Raw genomic sequence first — 22,418 nt, forward strand, 5'->3', positions numbered from 1 at the left:
CGCGTGTCCCCAACCCCCCCCTGCTCCGGGGGGGTCCTGGGGGCTCGGGGGGGGGGGGGGTTGGGGGGCTGGATTTGGGGTGGGGGTCCCTAAACGGAGTGGCCCCGGAGGAGGGGGCTGCTCTCGCCGCTCGGGGTCCCGCCCAGGGCGCGTTGGAGGAGTCGCCGCACGGTGACATTTGGGGACAGCCACCCCCGGGAGCGGGCGGGGGGCGCGGGGGGCGCTGGGGACAGCGCTGTGTACTTGACTCGTCTGGGGGGGGGACACGGGGTGGGGACAGGGTGTGACTGCCAGCCTTGGGAGTGTCCCCAACCCCAGAGAGTGTCCCCAACCCCAGAGAGTGTCCCCAACCCCACAGTGTCACCTGACCCCACAGAGAGTGTCCCCAACCCCACAGAGAGTGTCCCCAACTCCATAGAGAGTGTCCCCAACCCTACGGTGTGACCGCCAGCCTTGTGGGTGTCACCAACCCCACAGTGTCACCCCCACCCCATAGAGAGTGTCCCCAACCCCAGGGTGTCACCCGACCCTATAGAGAGTGTCCCCAACCCCACAGTGTCACCTCCATCCCTTAGTGTCACCCTCACCCCATAGAGAGTGTCCCCAACCCCACAGTGTCACCTCCACCCTTGTGGGATGTCCCCAACCCCACGGTGTCACCTTCCATCCCTTAGTGTCACCTCCACCCTTGTGGAGTGTCCCCAACCCCGCAGTGCCACCCACACCCCATAGAGTGTCCCCAACCCCACGGTGTCACCTTCCATCCCACAGTGTCACCTCCACCCCATAGAGAATGTCCCCAACCTCACGGTGTCACCTCCACCCTTGTGGGATGTCCCCAACCCCACAAGGAGTGTCCCCAACCCTACAGTGTCACCTCCACCCCGTAGAGTGTCCCCAACCCCACAGTGTCACCTCCACCCCATAGAGAGTGTCCCCAACCCCACAGTGTCACCTCCACCCCAGAGAGAGTGTCCCCAACCCCATAGGGAGTGTCCCCAACCCCACGGTGTCACCTCGACCCTTGTGGGTGTCCCCAATCTCACAGTGTCACCCACACCCCATAGAGAGTGTCCCCAACCCCACGGTGTCACCTCCACCCCAGAGAGAGTGTCCCCAACCCCACAGTGTCACCTCCACCCCAGAGAGAGTGTCCCCAACCCCATAGGGAGTGTCCCCAACCCCACGGTGTCACCTCGACCCTTGTGGGTGTCCCCAATCTCACAGTGTCACCCACACCCCATAGAGAGTGTCCCCAACCCCACGGTGTCACCTCCACCCCAGAGAGAGTGTCCCCAACCCCATAGGGAGTGTCCCCAACCCCACAGTGTCACCTCCACCCTTGTGGGGTGTCCCCAACCCCACAGTGTCACCTTTCATCCCTTAGTGTCACCCCCATCCCATAGAGAATGTCCCCAACCCCACAGTGTCACCCCCCCCACCTTAGTGTCACCCCCACTCCATAGCGAGTGTCCCCAACCCCACGGTGTCACCTTCCATCCCACAGCGTCACCCCCACCCCATAGAGAGTGTCCCCAAACCCACAGTGTCACCCCCACCCCACAGAGTGTCCCCAACCCCATAGAGAGTGTCCCAAACCCCACAGTGTCACCTCCACCCCATAGAGAGTGTCCCCAACCCCGCAGTGTCACCTCACCCCATAGAGAGTGTCCCCAACCCCACAGTGTCACCTCCACCCTTGTGGGGTGTCCCCAACCCCACAGTGTCACCTTCCATCCCATGGTGTCACCTCCACCCCATAGAGAGCGTCTCCAACCCCACAGTGTCACCTCCACCCCATAAGGGGTGTCCCCAACCCCAGGGTGTCACTTCCACCCCATAGAGTGTCCCCAACCCCATAGAGAGTGTCCCCAACCCCACAGTGTCACCCCCACCCCACAGAGTGTCCCCAACGCCAGGGTGTCACCCCCACCCCATAAAGAGTGTCCCCAACCCCACAGTGTCACCTCCACCCTTGTGGGGTGTCCCCAACCCCACAGAGTGTCCCCAACCCCACAGTGTCACCCCCACCCCATAGAGAGTGTCCCCAACCCCACGGTGTCACCTCCACCCTTGTGGGATGTCCCCAACCCCACAGTGTCACCTTTCATCCCTTAGTGTCACCCCCATCCCATAGAGAATGTCCCCAACCCCGCAGTGTCACCTCCACCCCATAGGGAGTGTCCCCAACCTCACGGTGTCACCTCCACCCCATAAGGAGTGTCCCCAGCCCCACAGTGTCACTCGACCCCATAAAGAGTGTCCCCAACCCCACGGTGTCACCTCCACCCCATGGTGTCACCTCCACCCCATAGAGAGTGTCCCCAACTCCATAGAGTGTCCCCAACCCTACAGTGTCACCTCACCCCATAGAGAATGTCCCCGATGTCCCCAAACCGGGATCCCTCCCCCACAGAACCCCCCACCCGCATGGAATGTGTCCCCAATGTCCCCGCACCCCACGGGTTGTGTCCCCACAGTGTCCCCAGTGTCCTCTGACCCTTCCCATGTGTCTCTGTGTGTCCCCAGTGTCCCTTGACCCCCTCCCGTGTGTCCCTGTGTGTCCCCCCGGTGTCCCCAGTGTCCCCTGATCCCCTCCCGCGTGTCCCTGCGTGTCTCCGCGGTGTCCCCAGTGTCCCCTGACGCCCTCCCGTCTGTTCCCAGTGTCCCCGCGGTGTCCCCAGTGTCCCTTGACCCCCTCCCTTGTCCCCCCGGTGTCCCCAGTGTCCCCTGACCCTCTCCCACGTGTCCCCGAGGTGTCCCCACAGTGTCCTCAGTGTCCCCCGACCCTCTCCTGGGTCCCCCCAGTGTCCCCTGACCCTCTCCTGCATGTCCCCGAGGTGTCCCTGCGGTGTCCCCGCGGTGTCCCCAGTGTCCCCGCCGTGTCCCCGCGGTGTCCCCGAGGTGTCCCTGCGGTGTCCCCGCGGTGTCCCCAGTGTCCCCTGACCCCCTCCCGTGTGTCCCCAGTGTCCCCGTGGTGTCCCCGCTGTCCCCTCACCTGTAGGTGTACGCGGCCGTGCCCAGAGCTGCCGCCACCAGCACGAGCCCCACGAACAGCGTGGTCCGACCGGAGACCGGAGCGGGCCCTGGGGACAGCGACAGCTCAGTGCCACCCGGGCCACCCTGGGGACATCGCCCCGGGACCTGCCACCCTGTCCTTGTCACCTCTGACGGGGCAGGGACAGCCCAGACCCACCCGGGGCACCTTGGGGACATCGCCCCGGGACCTGCCACCCTGTCCTTGTCACCTCTGACGGGGCAGAGACAGCCCAGGACCTTGTGCCACCTCCTCTGGGGACAGGGGGATAGGGACAGCCCAGCACACCCAGGGGACACCCGGGGACATCCCCAGACCCTGTCACCCCTGTGCCACTTCCTCTGGGGACAGGGACAGCCCAGCAAACCCAGGGGACCCTCAGGACCCTGTCCCCGTGTCACACCTCCGACAGGGGACTTGGGGACATTCCTCGGACCTTCTGCCACCTCCTCTGGGGACAGGGACAACCCAGCCCCACCCAGGCGACCTTGGGGACATCCCAGGACCTTGTGCCACCTCCTCTGGAGACAGGAACAACCCAGCCCCACCCAGGCTAGCTTGGGGACATCCCCGGACTTTGTGCCACATCCTCTGAGGACAGGGACAGCCCAGCCGCACCCAGGGGACCCCAGGACCCTGTCCCCGTGTCCCTGTCACCTCTAGGGGAGCAGTCCCACCTTTACCCCACCCAGGGGACCCTCAGGACCCTGTCCCCGTGTCACATCTCCAACAGGGGACCTTGGGGACACCCCAGGACCTTGTGCCACCTCCTCTGGGGACAGGGACAGCCCAGCCCCACCCAGGGGACCCTCAGGACCCTGTCCCCGTGTCCCACCTCCCACAGCCACTCGGGTGGTGGCCACGGCCAGCCCGTTGCCGTTGGCCAGGGACACGTTGAGGCAGAAGAGGCCGCTCCTGTTGAAGTCCTGGCGCAGCACGAGCTCGCAGCCCGGCGACGGCGACACCGCCGAGCACGACTCCGCCTCGGCCGTGCGACATTCGGCGTCGGCCACCACCGTGCAAACCTCCTCGGGCATCCTGCGGGAACGGCTGTGAGCGGCGGGGACAACGCCCGAGGTGTCCCCCAGGTGTCACCGTGGTTGTCGCCGCGGTTGTCGCCGCTGTCGCCACTCACCCGCCCTCGCAGGTCACCGTCAGCTCCACGCTGCTGCCGCCGCCCTCGGGCAGCACCTGCACGATGGACACGCTCTCGATGCCCTCTGAGGGGTGGGGAGGGGGGGTCAGAGGGGTGGGGACATCCACGGGTTCTGTGGGATGTTCCCAAATTCTCCCGGATCCCACAAATCCTCCCGGGAATCCCCAAATCCTCCCGGATCCCTCAAATTCTCCCAGAACCCCCAAATCCCCCGGATCCCCCAAATTCCCCCAGAATCCCCAAATTCCCCCGGACCCCCTCAAATTCTCCCGGACTTCCCAAATCCTCCCAGGTCCCCCAAATCCCCCCGGACCCCTCAAATTCCCCCGGATCCCCCCAAATCCCCCCAGAACCCCGAAATTCTCCCAGAACCCCCAAATTCCCCCAGATCCCTCAAATTCCCCCGGACCCCCCAAATTCCCCCCAGAATCCCCAAATTCCCCCGGACCCCCCAAATCCCCCCGGATCCCTCAAATTCCCCCATATCCCTCAAATTCCCCCAGAATCCCCAAATTCCCCCCGACACCCCAAATCCCCCCGGACTCCCAAATCCTTCAGGGAATCCCCAAATCTCCCCGGATCCCCCCAATCCTCCCGGATCTCTCAAATCCCCCAGAACCCCCAAATTCCCCCAGAACCCCCAAATCCTCCCAGAACCCCCAAATCCCCCCGGACCCCACAAATCCTCCCCAGAACCCCCAAATCCCCCGGACCCTTCAAATTTCCCCAGACCCTTCAATTCCCCCGGATTCCCCAAATCCCCCCGTACCCCCCAAATCCTCCCGGACTCCCCAAAACCCCCCAGAACCCCAAAATCCTCCCGGACCCTCCAATTTCCCCAGAACCCCCAAATTCCCCCGGACCCTCCAAATTCCCCCCGACACCCCAAACCCTCCAGACCCCCCAAATTCCCCCCGGACTCCCAAATTCTCCCCGGATTCCCCAAATTCCTCCGGACCCTCCGAATCCCCCCAAAAATCTCAAATCCCCCGGACACCCCAAATTCCCCTGGATCCCCCAAATCCCCCCGGACCCCCCAAATTCCCCCAGAATCCCCAAATTCCCCCCGACACCCCAAATCCCCCCGGACCATCCAAATCCTCCCGGACTCCCCAAATTTCCTCAGAACCCCCGAATTCCCCCGGACCCCCAAATTCCCCCAGATTCCCCAAATCCCTCCAGACCCCCCCAAATCCCCCGGATCCCCCCAATCCTCCCCGAATCCCCCAAATTCCCCCAGAACCTCCAAATTCCCCAGAACCCCCAAATCCCCCGGATCCCTCAAATCCCCCGGATCCCCCCAAATCCTCCCGGACCCCCAAATTCCCCCGGACACCTCAAATTCCCCCGGACTCCCCAAATCCCCCCAGAACCCCGAAATTCTCCCAGACCTCCCAAATTCCCTCAGAACCCCCAAATGCCCCAGAACCTCCAAATCCCCCCAGACCCCTCAAATCCCCCAGGACCCCGCACATTCCCCAGACCCCCCAAATTCCCCCAGAACTCCCAAATTCCCCCAGAACTCCCGAATTCCCCGGGATCTCCCAAATTCTGCAGAACCCGCAAATCCCCCCGGATCCCTCAAATCCCCCGGATCTCCCAAATTCCCCCAGAACCTCTAAATCCCCCCGGATCCCCCAAATCCCCCCGTACCCCCCAAACCCCCCCGTACCCCCCACCCCCCCCTGACTCACGGACGATGTCCAGCTGGGTGGCGAAGGTTCCGTATCGATACAGGACACACCCGGGCGCGTCCTCGGCCGGGGCCTGGCGCTTGACCAGCGCCAGCGGCTGTTCCGTGCCTCCAGCTGTGGCTCCAGCTGTGGCTCCAGCTGTGGCTCCAGCTGTGGCAGCAGCCAGGGACACCGCGGTGGCTCCCAAGGTGGCCGCTAGGGTGGCATCCACAGTGACAGCGAGCGTGGCTGCAGCGGTGGCATCGAGGGCCGATCCAGCTGTGGCTGATCCAGCTGTGACCAATCCAGCTGTGGCTGCAGCTGTGGTTGCAGCTGTGGCCGATCCAGCTGTGGCTGCAGCTGTGACATCACCCGCGTCTTCTTCTGTCGCCACATCTGCAGGGACACGCGGGAAACGCTGGCGACACCGAGCCCTTGGGGACACCCCCGACGTGTCCCCTCCCCCGGGCAGGGCCAGCACCCACCTGCAGCCGCTGTCCCCTCCAGGGGGGTGACAGAGGTGTCCCCAGCCGCGGTGGCGACAGCGGGGGACAGGGAGGAGGTGACAGCAGCGGTGGCGGAGGGGACGGAGAGCTCGGTGACAGCGGGGACAGAGGGGTCGATGGCGGCGGTGACGGCGGGGACAGAGGGCTCGGTGACAACAGGGACAGAGGGCTCGGTGACAGCGGGGTCCGAGGGGTCCGCGGGTTCCCCGGACGCTGGGGGGGCTGCGGGGACAGCGGGGTTGGGGTCACCCCCGGGACCCCCCAGAGTCCGGGCTGGGGGTGCTCGGTGTCCCCTTGGGTGACACTGAGGGGACATACCGTGGGTTGGGGGGTCTGGGGGCTCTGTGGGGTGGGGGGCGGCACTGGGGACATTCAGTCTGGAGTGGGGGGACACTGGAGACACAAACTATGGGGTGGGGGACACTGGGGACACACACTATAGGGTGGGGTGACTCCGGGGAGCTGGGGACACTGGGGACACTCTCTATGGAGTTGGGGACACCGGGGAACTGGGGACACTGGGGACACTCTCTATGGAGTTGGGGACACCGGGGACACACGCTATGGGATGGAGGACACTGGGGACACACTCTGTGGGGCGGATCTGGGGACTTGGGGGGACACTGGGGACACATTCTACAGGATAAGGTGACTCCGGGGAGTTGGGGACACTGGGGACAATCTCTGTGGAGTGAGGGACACTGGGGACACATTCTACGGGATGGAGGACACTGGGGACACACTCTATGAGATGAGAGACACTGGGGACACACTCTACAGAACAGGGTGACTCTGGGGAGTTGGGGGGACACTGGGGACATACCCTATGGGCTGGGGGACACTGGGGACACACTCTACGGGATGGGGTGACTCTGGGGAGTGGGGGGGGACACTGGGGACACACTCTACAGGGCGGGGAACACCGGGGACACACCCTACAGGACGGGGTGACTCCGGGGAGTTGGGGGGACACTGGGGACACACTCTATGGAGTGAGGGACACTGGGGACACACCCTACGGGATGGAGGACACTGGGGACACACTGTACGGGGCGGGGTGACTCCGGAGACCTGGGGACACTGGGGACACACTCTATGGGCTGGGAGACACTGGGGACACATTCTGTGGAGCAGGGTGACTCTGGGGAGCTGGGGACACTGGGGACACACTCTATGGGGCGGCTCTGGGGAGTTGGGGGGACACTGGGGACACTCTCTGTGGAGTGGGAGACACTGGAGACACACTCTACAGGATGGGGTGACTCTGGTGAGCTGGGGACACTGGGGACACACCCTACGGGATGGGGGACATTGGGGACACACTCTACAGGATAGGGTGACTCTGGTGAGCTGGGGACACTGGGGACAAACTCTGTGGACCTGGGGACACTGGAGACACACACTACAGGACAGGGTGACTCTGGAGAGTTAGGGACACTGGGGACACACCCTATGGGCTGGGGGACATTGGGGACACACTCTGTGGGATGGAGGACACAGGGGACACACTCTATGGGGTGGGGGACACTGGGGACACGCTCTACGGGACGGGGTGACTCCGGAGACCTGGGGACACTGGGGACACACTCTATAGGGTGAAAGACACCGGGAACACCCTCTACATGACAGGGTGACTCTGGTGGGCTGGGGACACTGGGGACAAGCTCTGTGAAGTGGGGGACACTGGTGACACACCCTACGGCATGAAGGACACCGAGAACACCCCCTACATGACAGGGTGACTCTGGTGAGCTGGGGACACTGGTGACACACCCTACGGCATGAAGGACACCGAGAACACCCCCTACATGACAAGGTGACTCCGTAACCCTGGCGACACCAGCGACACACCCACCCCACCCCATCACCCTCCCTTACCGGTGCTGCCCGCCGCGGTGCTCGGTTCCCCGGCGGGGGTGGTGGCCGCGGGCTCGCTGCCCGTGGGTCCGGCCGAGGGCGCGGCCGTGGGGCCGCAGGGACTGAGCGGGATCGCGGCCTGGAGCACCAGGCGGGCCGAGAACGTTCCGGTGTCCAGGTAGGTGTGGGTGACAGTGGCGCTGCGCGAGATCAACGTCCCGCTCTGGTCGCCGAAGTCCCACGAGTAGGACACGTCGGCGTCGCGCAGGAAGCGGCTCGGGTCGTGCAGCCGCACCGCGAACGACACCGGGCGGTTCCGAACGAAGCGGCCGTCGCTTGTCACCGCGTCCTGCAGCTGCGACACGTCCACGGCCAGCGGGACCTGGTCTGGGGGACAGCGAGGGGACAGCGGTTGGGATGGGCGGAGGGGTGGGGGGCAGCTGGAGGGGTGGCAGGGGGGGTGACCTGTGCTCGGTGTCGCCTACGGTGTCACCTATAGGCTGTGACATCTGTACACAGTGTCACCTACAGTGTCACCTACAGGCAGTGACATCTGTACACAGTGTCACCTACACAGTGTCACCTACAGGCAGTGACATCTGTACACAGTGTCACCTACACAGTGTCACCTACAGGCAGTGTCATCTGTACACAGTGTCACCTACAGGCAGTGTCATCTACAGGCAGTGACATCTGTACACAGTGTCACCTACAGTGTCACCTACAGGCAGTGTCACCTGCACACAGTGTCACCCGTACCCAGTGTCACCTGCACACAGTGTCACCTACAGTGTCATCTACAGGCAGTGTCATCTGTACACAGTGTCACCTACAGTGTCACCTACAGGTAGTGACATCTGTACACAGTGTCACCCGTACTCAGTGTCACCTGCGCCTGGTGTCGCCTACAGGCAGTGTCACTTGCTCATAGTGTCGCCTATAGAGTGTCACCTACAGGCAGTGTCATCTGCACCCGGTGTCACCTACAGAGTGTCACCTACAGGCAGTGTCATCTACAGGCAGTGTCAGCTGCACAGTGTCACCCACAGCCAGTGTCACCTACAGAGTGTCACCCATACCCGGTGTCACCTGCACCTGGTGTCGCCTACAGACAGTGTCAACTGCACCTGGTGTCACCTGGACTCAGTGTCACAGCCCCGAAACCCGGTGTCACCTACGGTGTCACCTACAGGCAGTGCCACCCGCACCCAGTGTCACCTGCAGAGTGTCACCTACAGGCAGTGACATCTGTACACAGTGTCACCTACGGTGTCACCTACAGGCAGTGTCACCTGCACCCGGTGTTACCCACACCCGGTATTACCTACACAGAGTGTCACCTACAGGCAGTGTCACCTGCCCTCAGTCACAGCCCCGAAACCCGGTGTCACCTGCAGTCCCAGCACACGGTGTTACCTGCACCCAGTGTCACCTGCACAGTGTCACCCGTACCCACTGTCACAGCCTCGAAACCCAGTGTCACCTGCATCCTGTGTGACCTACACAGTGTCACCTACAGAGTGTCACCTACATCCTGTGTCACCTGCACACAGTGCCACTTGCACTCAGTGTCGCCTGCACACAATGTCACCTGCACTCAGTGTCACCTGCACTCAGTGTCATCTAGTGCCCCCAAAGTCCACTGTCACAACCCTAAAACCCAGTGCCACCTGCACCCAGTGTCACCTGCAACCCCAAAACCCCAGTGTCACCTTCGGTGCCAACACACAGTGTCACCTGCACCTACAACCCCCACCCTGTGCCCCCCCACCCCATTTCCCACCCCAAAACCCCTCTGCCCCATGTCCCCCATGTCCCCCCATGTCCCCCACCCCGTGTCCCCAACCCCATGTCCCCCGGGTCCCCCCGTGTCCCCCACCCCGTGTCCCCCCGTCCTGTCCTCTGTGTCCCCCCGTGTCCCCCACCCCTTTCCCACCCCAAAACGCCCCTGCTCCATTTCCCCCGTGTCCCCCACCCCGTGTCCCCCACCCCGTGTCCCTGTGTCCCCCCATGTCCCCCTGTGTCCCCCGTGTCTCCCCGTGTACCCTGTGCCCCCCATCCCTGTGTCCCCCCTTGTCCCCGTGTCCTGTTCCCCATGTCCTGTCCCCCGTGTCGTGTCCCCCCGTGTCCCCCACCCCATTTCCCACCCCAAAACCCCCCTGCCTCATTCCCCCCGTGTCCCCCCGTGTCCCCCATGTCCCCCGTGTCCCCCATGTCCCACATCCCGTGTCCCCCACCCCATCCCCCCATGTCCCCCATGTCCCCCATGTCCCCCCGTGTCCCTGTGTCCTGTCCCCCGTGTCCCCCACCCCATCTCCCACCCCAAAATCCCCCTGCCCCATTTCCCCCGTGTCCCCTGTGTCCCCCATGTCCCCCCCGTGTCCCCATGTCCCCCGTGTCCCCCTGTGTCCCACAACCGTGTCCCCCCGTGTCCCCCCATGTCCCCATGTCCCCCCCCGTGTCCCCGTGTCCCCGTGTCGCACCGGTGATGCTGAACTGGGTGCTGGCGTGGCCGATGGGGATGAATTTCTGGCGGCCCCGGTAGTGGTACACGGCCACCTCCATGGTGTAGGAGCCCAGCGCCACCCCCGCCGTGCCCACGGTCAGCCGCGACGCCGCGCCGTCCACCACCTGCCAGTAGCGCCCTGGGGACAGCGGGACAGTGCCACAGTGGGGACAGTGCCACCATGGGGACAGTGCCACCATGGGCTCCCGTCCACCACCTGCCAGTAGCGCCCTGGGGACAGCGGGGACAGTGCCACCATGGGGACAGTGCCACCATGGACCCCCATCCACCACCTGCCAGTATTGCCCTGGGGACAGCGGGGACAGTGCCACCACCACGGGGACAGGGCCACCATGGGCTCCCATCCACCACCTGCCAGTAGCGCCCTGGGGACAGCGGGACAGTGCCACCACCACGGGGACAGTGCCACCGTGGGGACAGTGCCACCATGGGGACAGGGCCACCATGGACCCCCATCCACCACCTGCCAGTAGCGCCCTGGGGACAGCGGGGACAGTGCCACCGTGGGGACAGGGTCATGGTCACTGCCACCATGAGCTCCCATCCACCACCTGCCAGTAGCGCCCTGGGGACAGCGGGGACAGTGCCACCACAGTGGGGACAGGGCCACCATGGGCTCCCATCCACCACCTGCCAGTAGCGCCCTGGGGACAGCGGGGACAGTGCCACCACGGGGACAGGGTCATGGTCACTGCCACCATGAGCTCCCGTCCACCACCTGCCAGTAGCGCCCTGGGGACAGCAGGGACAGTGCCACCGTGGGGACAGGGCCACCATGGACCCCCATCCACCACCTGCCAGTAGCGCCCTGGGGACAACGGGGACAGTGCCACCACCATGGAGACAGGGCCACCACAGCGGGGACAGGGCCAACATGGGGACAGTGCCACCATGGCAGGGACAGTGCCACCACAGCTGGTACAGTGCCACTACGGTGGGGACAGCGCCACCACAGCATGGTCAGCGTCACCATGGGGTCAGTGCCATGGTCAGTGCCACCACGGCAGGGACAGTGCCCCCATGGGGTCAGTGCCATGGTCAGTGCCACCATGGCAGGGACAGTGCCACCACAGCGGTGTCAGTGCCATGGTCAGTGCCACCACAGCAGGGACAGTGCCACCATGGGAACAGTGCCATGGTCAGTGCCACCACGGCAGGGACAGTGCCACCACAACGGGGTCAGTGCCATTGTCAGTGCCACCACAGCAGGGTCAGTGCCACCACATCAGGGACAGTGCCACCATGGGAACAGTGCCATGGTCAGTGTCACCACAGCGGGGACAGTGCCACCACAGTGGGGTCAGTGCCACCATAGGGACAGTGCCATGGTCAGTGCCACCACAGCGGGGTCAGTGCCATGGTCAGTGCCACCACAGCAGGGTCAGTGTCACCACAGCAGGGACAGTGTGACCACAGCAGGGTCAGTGCCACCATGGGGACAGTGCCATGGACAGTGCCACCACAGCGGGGTCAGTGCCGCCACAGCGGGGTCAGTGCCGCCATGGGAACAGTGCCATTGTCAGTGCCACCACAGTAGGGTCAGTGCCACCACGCCATGGTCAGTGCCACCACAGCGGTGTCGGTGCCCCCGTGGGGACACCCCGGGCCGGTTTTGGGGACAGTGCCATGGTCAGTGCCACCACAGTGGGGTCAGTGCCACCACGCCATGGTCAGTGCCACCACAGCGGTGTCAGTGCTCTCGTGGGGACAGCCCGGGCCGGTTTGGGGACAGTGCCACCACAGCGGTGTCAGTGCCCCCGTGGGGACACCCCGGGCCGGTTTTGGGGACAGTGCCACCACAGCGGTGTCAGTGCTCTCGTGGGGACAGCCCGGGTCGGTTTGGGGACAGTGCCATCATGGGGACAGCCCGGGCCGGTTTGGGGACAGTGCCATCATGGGGACAGCCCGGGCCGGTTTGGGGACAGTGCCATCATGGGGACACCCGGGCCGGTTTGGGGACAGTGCCATCATGGGGACAGCCCGGGCCGGTTTGGGGACAGTGCCATCATGGGGACACCCGGGCCGGTTTGGGGACAGTGCCATCATGGGGACACCCGGGCCGGTTTGGGGACAGTGCCATCATGGGGACACCCGGGCCGGTTTGGGGACAGTGGCCGCCGCGCTCACCCCATGTCCACCACACGTAGACGAACTTGCCGCGCCGGTCCCGGGGCAGGGGCTGCCCGTCCGGAAAGGTCCCGGCCGCGTCCGGCTGCTCCGGGAACACCGGGTCACCTTCTGTCACCTGCGTGCCTGAGGGGACAGCGGGGTGAGGGACAGTGTGGGGACAGCGGGGTGAGGGACAGCGTGGGGACAGAGGGGACAGCGGGGTGAGGGGACAGAGGGGACAGCGGGGACAGCGGGGTGAGGGACAGCGGGGACAGTGGGGACAGAGGGGGGACAGCGAGCTGAGGGGACAGCGGGGATATTGGGGACAGCTGGCTGAGGGGACAGCGGGGACACCGCGGGGATAGCGGGGACAGCGGGGTGAGGGGACAGCGGGGACATTGGGGACAAGCGGGGTGAGGGGACAGAGGAGACACTGCAGCCACACCGCGGGGACACTGCGGGGACAGCCGGGGTGAGGGACAGAGGGGACAGCCAGAGTGAGGGGACGGCGGGGACACCGCGGGGACACTGTGGTGCCACTGGGGACAGCCGGGGTGAGGGGACAGAGGGGACACCGCGGGGACAGCGGGAACATTGGGGACAGCGGGGATAGGCAGGGTGAGGGGACAGCGGGGACACCGCGGGGACACTGCGGGGACACCCGGGACAGGAGGGGACAGCGGGGACAGCGGGCTGAGGGGACAGCGGGGACACCGCGGGGACAACCAGGGCGAGGGGACAGCGGGGACAGTCGGGGTGAGGGGACAGAGGAGACATCGCGGGGACAGCGGGAGGACAGCGAGGACACCGCGGGGACACTGAGGGGACACTGGGGTGAAGGGGACACTCCGTACGGGGTTGGGGACATCGGGGACACTCCCTGTGGGGAGGGGGAGGGGCGCGGGGGGGGGTCCCTGGCTGGATTTTCGGGATTTGGGGGAATTTTGGGGGGATTTTGGAGTGGGTTTGGGGGATTTTAGGGGTTTGGGGGCGGTTTTGGGGGGGGTTTGGGGAGGTTTTGGGGGTTTGGGGGTTTAGGGGGTCGGGGGTGTTTTCGAGGCGGTTTTGGGGTTTTTTGGGTTTTGGAGGTTTTGGGGTTTTGGGGGTGGTTTGGAGGGATTTGGGGTGGTTTTGGGGTGGTTCCGGGGTGGTTTTGGGGTGTTTTTGAGATGGTTTTGGGGAATTTCGGGTTGGTTTTGGGGTGGTTTTGGAGGTGGTTTTTGGGGTTATTTCGGGTTGTTTTCGGGGTGGTTTCAGGTTGTTTTTTGGGGTGGTTTTTGGGGGCATTTTGGGGTTATTTCGGGTTGGTTTCAGGGTGTTTTGGGGGTGATTTCGGGTTGGTTTCGGGGTTATTTCAGGTTGGTTTTGGGGTTGTTTTGGGGGGTTATTTTGGGTTGATTCCAGGTTGTTTTTGGGGTTATTTCGGGTTGGTTTCGGGGTGATTTCAGGCTGATTTTGGGGTTATTTCAGGTTGATTTCAGGTTCTCTTTGGGGTTATTTCGGGTTGGTTTCGGAGTGGTTTCAGGTTGATTTTGGGGTTGTTTTGGGGGCGGTTTTGGGGTTATTTCAGGTTGATTTGGGGGTGATTCCAGGTTGGTTTTGGGTTGATTTCAGGTTGTTTTTGGGGTGGTTTCAGGTTAATTTTGGGGTTTTTTTGGGGTGATTTGGGTTGATTTGGGGTTGGTTTCGGGGTGGTTTCAGGTTGTTTTTGGGGCTGTTTCGGGGTGATTCCAGGTTGTTTTGGGGTTATTTCGGGTTGGTTTCAGGGTGGTTTTTGGGGGTGATTTGGGGGTTGTTTCGGGTTGTTTTTGGGTTGATTTCAGGTTGTTTTTGGGGTGATTCCAGGTTGGTTTTGGGGTTATTTCGGGTTGGTTTCGGAGTGGTTTCAGGTTGATTTTGGGGTTGTTTTGGGGGCGGTTTTGGGGTGATTCCAGGTTGATTTTGGGGTTATTTTGGCTTGGTTTCGGGTTGATTTCGGGTTGTTTTGGGGGTTTATTTCAGGTTGTTTTCGGGGTTGTTTTTGGGGTGATTTTGGAGTTATTCCCGGTTGATTTTGGGGTTATTTCAGGTTGTTTTCGGGGTGATTTCTGGCTGATTTCGGGTTGTTTTTGGGGTGATTTCAGGTCGATTTCGGGTTGTTTTTGGGGGTTATTTCGGGTTGTTTTTGAGCTGATCCCAGGTTAATTTTGGGGTTATTTCGGGTTGTTTTTGGGGCGGTTTCAGGGTGATTTCAGGCTGATTTCAGGTTGTTTTTGAGCTGATCCCAGGTTAATTTTGGGATTATTTCCGGCTGTTTTCGGGGTGTTTTCCCCCCCTCACCATTAACGGTGCAGTTCTGCCCCCACACCACGCGGCCGTCGGGCAGCGCTCTCTGCGAGCTCGGGAACCGCAGCGCGATGCTGAACGTGGCATCGGCCCCAGCCATGGTCGGGGCGTCATTGCTGATATCAAAAGTGACATCGCCACCTGCTCGGGGGGGACATCACGACCCTCAGCCACACCCGGTCGGTGACACGGGTGACACGGGTGACACGGGTGGCACCAACCTCGCCAGCAGTCGCGGCTCCCCTCGCTCCAGGGCAGGTAAAGCTCCGAGTTCCAGGTGTGGATCGGTCCCGGCCGTCCCCTCCACGCCGGGCTCCGGCCACGGCTGCGGCTGGTGGCTCCTTGGGACAGGGACAGGGACATCGGAGGGGTGAATGTCACCGGTGTCCATCGTGTTGTCGGTTTTTAGGGGTTTGATGTGTGCTCCGATGTCGTCGGTCTCAGTGGGATGGATGTTGTTGATGTTTCACAGGGGTCTCGCTTTTAGGGCGTTGTCACATCCCTCATGTCACCCGTGTCACCCGTGTCCTCCACTCTTAGGGCATTGTCACATTCCCCGTGTCACCCACTCTGAGGGGTCTGTCACATCCCCTGTGTCCCTCATGCCCCCCATGTCCCCCATGACCCCACTCTTAGGGCATTGTCACATTCCCCATGTCACTCATGTCACCCCACTCTCAGGGGTCTGTCACATGTCTGTCACATCCCCCATGTCCCCCACCCCTAGGGCATTGTCACATCCCCCGTGTCCCCCATGTCACCTCACTCTCAGGGGTCTGTCAGGTGCCCCCATGTCCCCCGTGTCCCCCACTCTGAGGGCATTTGTCACATCCCCCATGTCCCCTTCACTCTCAAGAGTCTGTCACATCCCCCATGTCCCTCGTGTCCCCCACTCTCAGATAATTTCAATGTCCCCCACTCTTCAGGCACTGCCACATCCCCCGCGTCCCCTCACTCTTAGGGCATTGTCACATCCCCCATGTCCCCCATTTTCAGGGCATTGTCACATCCCCCATGTCCCCCATTTTTAGGGCATTGTCACATCCCCCATGTCACCCATGTCACCCACTCTGAGAGGTCTGTCATGTCCCCCATGTCCCCCATGTCCCCCCGACCCAGGGCACTGCCAGGTCCCTCGTGTCCCCCTTGTCCCCCACTCTCAGGCATCTGTCACATCCCTCGTGTCCCCCATGTCCACAATGTCACCCCACTCTTAGGGCATTGTCACATCCCCCATGTCCCCCGTGTCATCCACTCTGAGGGGTCTGTCACATCCCCCATGTCCCTCACCCTTAGGGCATTGTCACATCCTCCATGTCCCCCATGTCACCTGACTCTCAGGGGTCTGTCATGTCCCCCATTTTCAGGGCACTGTCACATCTCCCGTGTCCCCCATGTCCCCCACTCTGAGGGGTCTGTCATGTCCCCCAGGTCACCCATATTTAGGGCTTGTCACACCCCTGTGTCACCCATGTCACCCCGCTCTCAGTGGTCTGTTATGTCCCCCATGTCCCCCATCCTTAGGGCATTGTCACATCCTCCATGTCCCCCATTTTTAGGGCATTGTCACATCCTGCATGTCACTCATGTCACCCCACTCTGAGGGGTCTGTCATGTCCCCCATGTCCCCCATGTCCCCCCGACCCAGGGCACTGCCAGGTCCCTCGTGTCCCCCGTGTCCCCCACTCTCTGATAATTTCCATGTCCCCCATTTTTAGGGCATTGTCACATTCCCCATGTCACCCATGCCACCCACTCTGAGGGGTCTGTCACGTCCCCCATGTCCCCCACTCTTAGGACATTGTCACGTCCCCCGTGTCCCCCATGTCCCTCCCACCCAGGGCACTGCCAGGTCCCTCGTGTCCCCCATGTCCCCCATTCTCTGATAATTTCCATGTCCCCCACTCTGAGGGGTCTGTCTCGTCCCCCATGTCCCCTACTCTTAGGGCATTGTCACGTCCCCCGTGTCCCCCATGTCACCCCATTCTCAAGAGTCTGTCATGTCCCCCAGGTTCCCCATGTCCCTCCCACCCAGGGCACTGCCAGGTCCCTCGTGTCCCCCACTCTTAGGACATTGTCACATCCCCCATGTCACCCCACTCTCAGGTATTTGTCACATCCCCCATGTCCCTCGTGTCCCCCACTCTCAGATAATTTCCATGTCCCCCATGTCCCCCAGTCTGAGGGCACTGTCACAACCCCCATGTCCCCCCCCACTCTCAGAGTAATGCCACCTCCCTCGTGCCCCCCACATCCTCACTGTCCCCACCTCTCAGGGCTATGACAAATCCCCCTTGTCCCCCACTCCAGGACATCATCAGCTCCCCCATTGTCCTCAACTCTGGGGATCTGTGAGGTCCCCAATGTCCCCCACTGCCGGGAGTTTGTCACATCCCCCATGTCCCCCGTGTCCCCCACACCCAGGACATCTCCAGCTCCCCCCGTCCCCAACTCTTGAGGTCTGTGAGGTCCCCAATGTCCCTCATTTGTCCCTCATTTTCAGGGGTCTGTCACATCCCCACGTCCCCCATGTCCCCCCACTCTCAGGGTATTTCCAGGTCCCCATCGTCCCCAACTCTCGGGGGTCTTTGAGGTCCCCTGTGTCCCCCACTCCCAGGAGTTTGTCACATCCCCCACGTCCCCAGTGTCCCCCACTCCCAGGACATCTCCAGCTCCCCCCTGTCCCCAAATCTCGGGGTCTGCGACGTCCCCAATGTCCCCTCCTCACACAGCACCAAACTGTCCCCCCATATCCCCCCCTCCGCCATCCCCCCCACCCTGGGGGTGCCCAGTGGGGTCTCCCCGACCCTGGGGGGACCTTGGGGGGACCCTGGGGGGACCCTGGGGGGACCCTGGGCCGCGTGACGAAGCTCGGGCCAAGCCACGCGCGGGGCAAAGCCATCACATGGAGCCCTAAAGCCCTTTCATGTGACGCTCAGCTGAGCCGGCCCCGCACGGCACGGCACGGCACGGGATGGAACGGGACGGGGAGGGCACCCCCCGTGTGCCCCCACTCGAGGGGGCTGCAAAATCACCCCGGGGTTGGGGGTGCAAAGTCACCCCAGTTTGGGGGTTCAAAAGTCACCCCAGATTTGGGGGGCTCAAAAGTCACCCCAGGGTTGGGGGCTGCAAAATCATCCCAGTTTTGGGGAGGTTGAAAAGTTCCCCCAGGGTTGGGGGGTTCAAAAGTCACCCCGGTGTTGAGGGGCTGAAAAATCAACCCAGGGTTAGGGGACTGAAAAATCACCCCAGGGTTGGGGGGGCTGAAAAGTTCCCCAGGGTTGGGGGGCTGAAAAGTCACCCCAGGGTTGGGGGGTGCAAAATCACCCCAGGGTTGTGGGGGGTGAAAAGTAACCCCGGGGTTGGGGGACTGAAAAGTCACCCCAGGGTTGGGGGCTGCAAAATCATCCCAGTTTGGGGGGAGTTGAAAAGTTCCCCCAGGGTTGGGGGGTTCAAAAGTCACCCCGGTGTTGGGGGGCTGAAAAATCAACCCAGGGTTGGGGGACTGAAAAATCAACCCAGGGTTGGGGGACTGAAAAGTTCCATCAGGGTTGGGGGCTGCAAAATCGCCCCAGGGTTGGGGGGGGGGTGAAAAGTTCTCTCAGGGTTCAGGGGGTTAAAAATAACCCCAGGGTTGGGGGCTGCAAAATCATCCCAGTTTTAGGGGGGTTGAAAAGTTCCCCCGGGGTTGGGGGGTTCAAAAGTCACCCCGGTGTTGGGGGACTGAAAAATCACCCCAGGGTTGGGGGGTTCAAAAGTTCCCCCAAGGTTGGGGGGATGCAAAATCACCCGAGGGTTTGGGGCTGCAAGATCACCCCAGATTTGGGGGGTTGAAAAGTCACCCCGGTGTTGGGGGACTGAAAAATCACCCCAGGGTTGGGGGGTTCAAAATTTCCCCCACTCGCGAGGGGCTGCAGAATTGTCCCCCCACTTTCAGGGCTCTGTGATGTCCCCCCCCTCATTGTCGGGGTCCAAAGGGTTCCCCCCGTGTCCCTGTGTCACTCTCGGGGCACTGCCAGGTCCCGTCTGTCCCCTCACACTCCCCAAAATTCCCCCTGTCCCCCCATTTTCGGGGGTCTCCCAAACCCCCCTGTCCCCTCATTTTCAGGGGTCCCTCAAGCCCCTTGTCCCCTCATTTTCAGGGGTCCCCCCTGTCCCCTCACTCCCCCCCAATTCCCCCTTCTCACGGAGCTGCCACTTCCCCCATATCCAAAAAAAAACCGGTGTCCCCTTCTTGGCGAGAAAAGCGGGGTCCCGCACCCCCCATTTCCAGCGGGATGGTGACCCCCACATCCCACCCCCCACCCGGAGCCCCCCACACCCCAAAACCAAAACCAGGAACCCCAAAACCACCCGCAGGGACCCCAAAACCATCCCCAGGAACCCCAAAACCACCCCTAAAAGCGATTATTTAACCACAAACCCCAACCAAGATTTGGTTCCGCACCCCATAACCCCCAAAGAACGACCCCAAAAAAATCCCCACTCACTTCGCTGAGCCTCAGCCAGGAGCAGGAATGTCCCCAAAATCGCGATGGCCCCGAAGCCCCTCATGGTCCCTGCGCCGTCTCCCCCCTCGCTCGGGCACCGCCGGGGTAGAGGAGCAGGGCAGGGGGACAGCGACACAAAAAGGGGCGCTCATTTGCATGACCCCACCCCAAAAAAAAAAAAAGGGGGGGGGGTTTGGGTCGTACCCCCCTCCCCGTCCCACGTGGGGCCACCCCCGGTCACACGGTCCGGCCCTGCCTTGGGGAGGGGGGTGGGGGGGGGCAGGGATGGGGGTTTGGGGATTTTGGGGGGTCCTGGCGTGTGGGATGGGGGTTTGGGGACCCTCAGAGCAGGGGTGACACCAAGGGGGGGACACTGGGGTTGCGAAATGGGGGGGGGGCTCAATTCTCAATCCTGGGAACGGGGGGGGGGGACCCTGGTTTGAGACCCCAGTGACAGCGGGGGACACTCATGGGGGGACCCCGGTCCTGGGGGGTGACACGGGGGGACCCCAATAACACGGGGGGGACCCCAATAACACGGAGGGGGACCCCCGATAACACAGGGGGACTCCAAATAACACAGGGGGGACCCCCAACGATTCAGGGCGGACCCTGATGTCACAGGGGGACCCCGATCCCAGTGAGTGACACGGGGGGACCCCAAAAACACGGAGGGACCCCCAATGACGCAGGGGGGGACCCTGATGTCACAGGGGGACCCCGATCCCTGCGAGTGACATGAGGGGACCCCGAACTTGTCACACAGGGGGACCCCGATGGCACAAGGGGGACCCCGATCCCTGTGGGTGACAGAGCAGGGGGACCCCAATAACACGGGGGGACCCCGATCTCGGTGGGTGACACAGTGAGGGGACCCCAGTGACACGGGGGGACCTCGATGACTGGGGGGACTCCGATCCCAGTGGGTGACACGGGGGGACCCCAATAACATGGGGGGACCCCCAATGATGCAGGGGGGGACCCTGATGTCACAGGGGGACCCCAATCCCGGTGGGTGACACAGGGGGGACCCCGATCATGGACAAAACGGGGGTCCCCAATTCTGCACACGGAGGAGGACCCCAGACCCAGTGAGTGACACAGAGGGGGGGACCCCAATGACACGGGGGCGTCCCCAATCCCGGTGGGTGACACAGTGAGGGGACCCCAATGACACGGGGGGACCCCAATCCTGGTGGGTGACACAGGGGGACCCCAATGACACGGGGAGACCCCGATACTGGTAGGTGACACAGGAGGACCCCAATCTTGGTGGGTAACACGAGGGTTCCCCAATTTTTTTTCCTTCTCTGGGCATTTTCGTGCCCGCCCGGTCACGTCCGGGTCGTGCGGGGCCGTGTCCGTGAGGCCACGTGTGCCGAGAGCCCCGTGACCCCCGGCGAGCCCCGTGACCCCCGTGTGTCCCCCGGGGCTGCTCCCCGTGACCCCCGTGTGCCCCCCCCGTGTGTCCGCCTGCGGTCCGGCCGCAGCCGCGCTGCGCTCCCGGTGTCCGGTGTCCGGGGCCGGTGTCCGGTCCAGCATCCCGGGCGGAGCGGGAGGAGTCCCGGTACCGACCCCGATCCCGTCCTAATCCCGGCTCCCGATCCCGGTGCTTGTTCCCATCCTAATCCCCGGTCCCGGTCCCTGTCCCTGTTCCAATCTCCGGTTCCGATCTCTGTTCCAATCCCGGTCCCGGTTCCCGTTCCAGTCCCCGGTCCCGGTTCCGATCCCTGTCCCTGTTCCAATCCCCGGTTCCGATCCCTGTTCCAATCTCCGGTGCTTGTCTCGGTCCCAGCCTTTGGTCCCGGTCTCTGTTCCTGTCCTGATTCCAATCCTGATCTCGGTCCCGGTCCCTGTCCCAGTCCCCAGTCCCGGTTCCGATCCTGGTCCCTGTTCCAATTCCCGGTACCGACCCTGATCCCGGCCTAATCCCGGCTCTTGATCCAGATCCCGGTCCTTGCTCCCATCCTAATCCCCGAACCCGATCTCTGTCCCTGTTCCAGTCCTTGGTCCCAGTCTCGGTCCCGACCCCAATCCCGGTCCTGATCCTGATCCCTGTCCCAATCCCCGGTCCTGGTTCCGATCCCGGTCCCTGTCCCTGTTCCAATCCCCGGTTCCGATCTCTATTCCAATCCCCGGTGCCGGTCTCGGTGCCAGCCTTTGGTCCTGGTCCTGGTTCTTGTCCTGATTCCAATCCTGATCTCGGTCCTTTGTCCCTGTCCCAATCCCCGGTCCCGGTCCCGACCCCGATCCCGGTCCTGATCCTTTCCAGTCTCTGTTCCAATCCCCGGCCCCGGTTCCGATCCCGATCCCGGTCCCTGTCCCTGTTCCAATCCCCGGTTCCAATCCCTGTTCCAATCTCCGGTGCTTGTCTCGGTCCCAGCCTTTGGTCCCGGTCTCTGTTCTTGTCCTGATTCCAATCCTGATCTCGGTCCCGGTCCCCGTCCCAGTCCCCAGTCCCGACCCCGATCCTGTCCTAATCCCGGCTCCTGATCCCGATCCCTGTCCTTGTTCCCGTCCTAATCCCCGATCCCGTTCCAATCCTTGGTCCCAGTCTCGGTCCCGACCCCAATTCCGGTCCTGATCCTTTCCAGTCCCTGTTCCTATCCCTGGTACCGGTCTTGGTCCCAGCCTTTGGTCCCGGTCTCTGTTCTTGTCCTGATTCCAATTCTCGGTCCTGATCTCGGTCCTTGTCCCTATTTCAATCCCCAGTCCTGGTTCCGATCCCGGTCCCTGTT

At 63.0% G+C, this 22,418-nt stretch overlaps 1 protein-coding gene across 1 annotated transcript; it reads right to left on the bottom strand.

The window, feature by feature from the left end:
• Positions 1–74: 74 nt before the first annotated feature.
• PMEL (premelanosome protein) lies at positions 75–19,796 on the bottom strand. Its single transcript, XM_033083352.1, has 12 exons — positions 19,681–19,796; positions 15,412–15,531; positions 15,185–15,331; positions 12,884–13,009; positions 10,713–10,874; positions 8,251–8,616; positions 6,352–6,594; positions 5,888–6,262; positions 4,173–4,257; positions 3,873–4,075; positions 2,999–3,086; positions 75–252 (listed from the first exon to the last, which is right to left on the bottom strand). The coding sequence occupies exons 1-12, from the start codon at positions 19,742–19,744 to the stop codon at positions 90–92; spliced, it is 2,142 nt and encodes a 713-aa protein (XP_032939243.1). The 5' UTR covers positions 19,745–19,796; the 3' UTR covers positions 75–89.
• Positions 19,797–22,418: the final 2,622 nt, after the last annotated feature.

This window comes from Catharus ustulatus, chromosome 31 (assembly GCF_009819885.2).
Source record: "Catharus ustulatus isolate bCatUst1 chromosome 31, bCatUst1.pri.v2, whole genome shotgun sequence".
In the NCBI taxonomy this organism is placed as follows: Eukaryota; Metazoa; Chordata; class Aves; order Passeriformes; family Turdidae; genus Catharus; species Catharus ustulatus.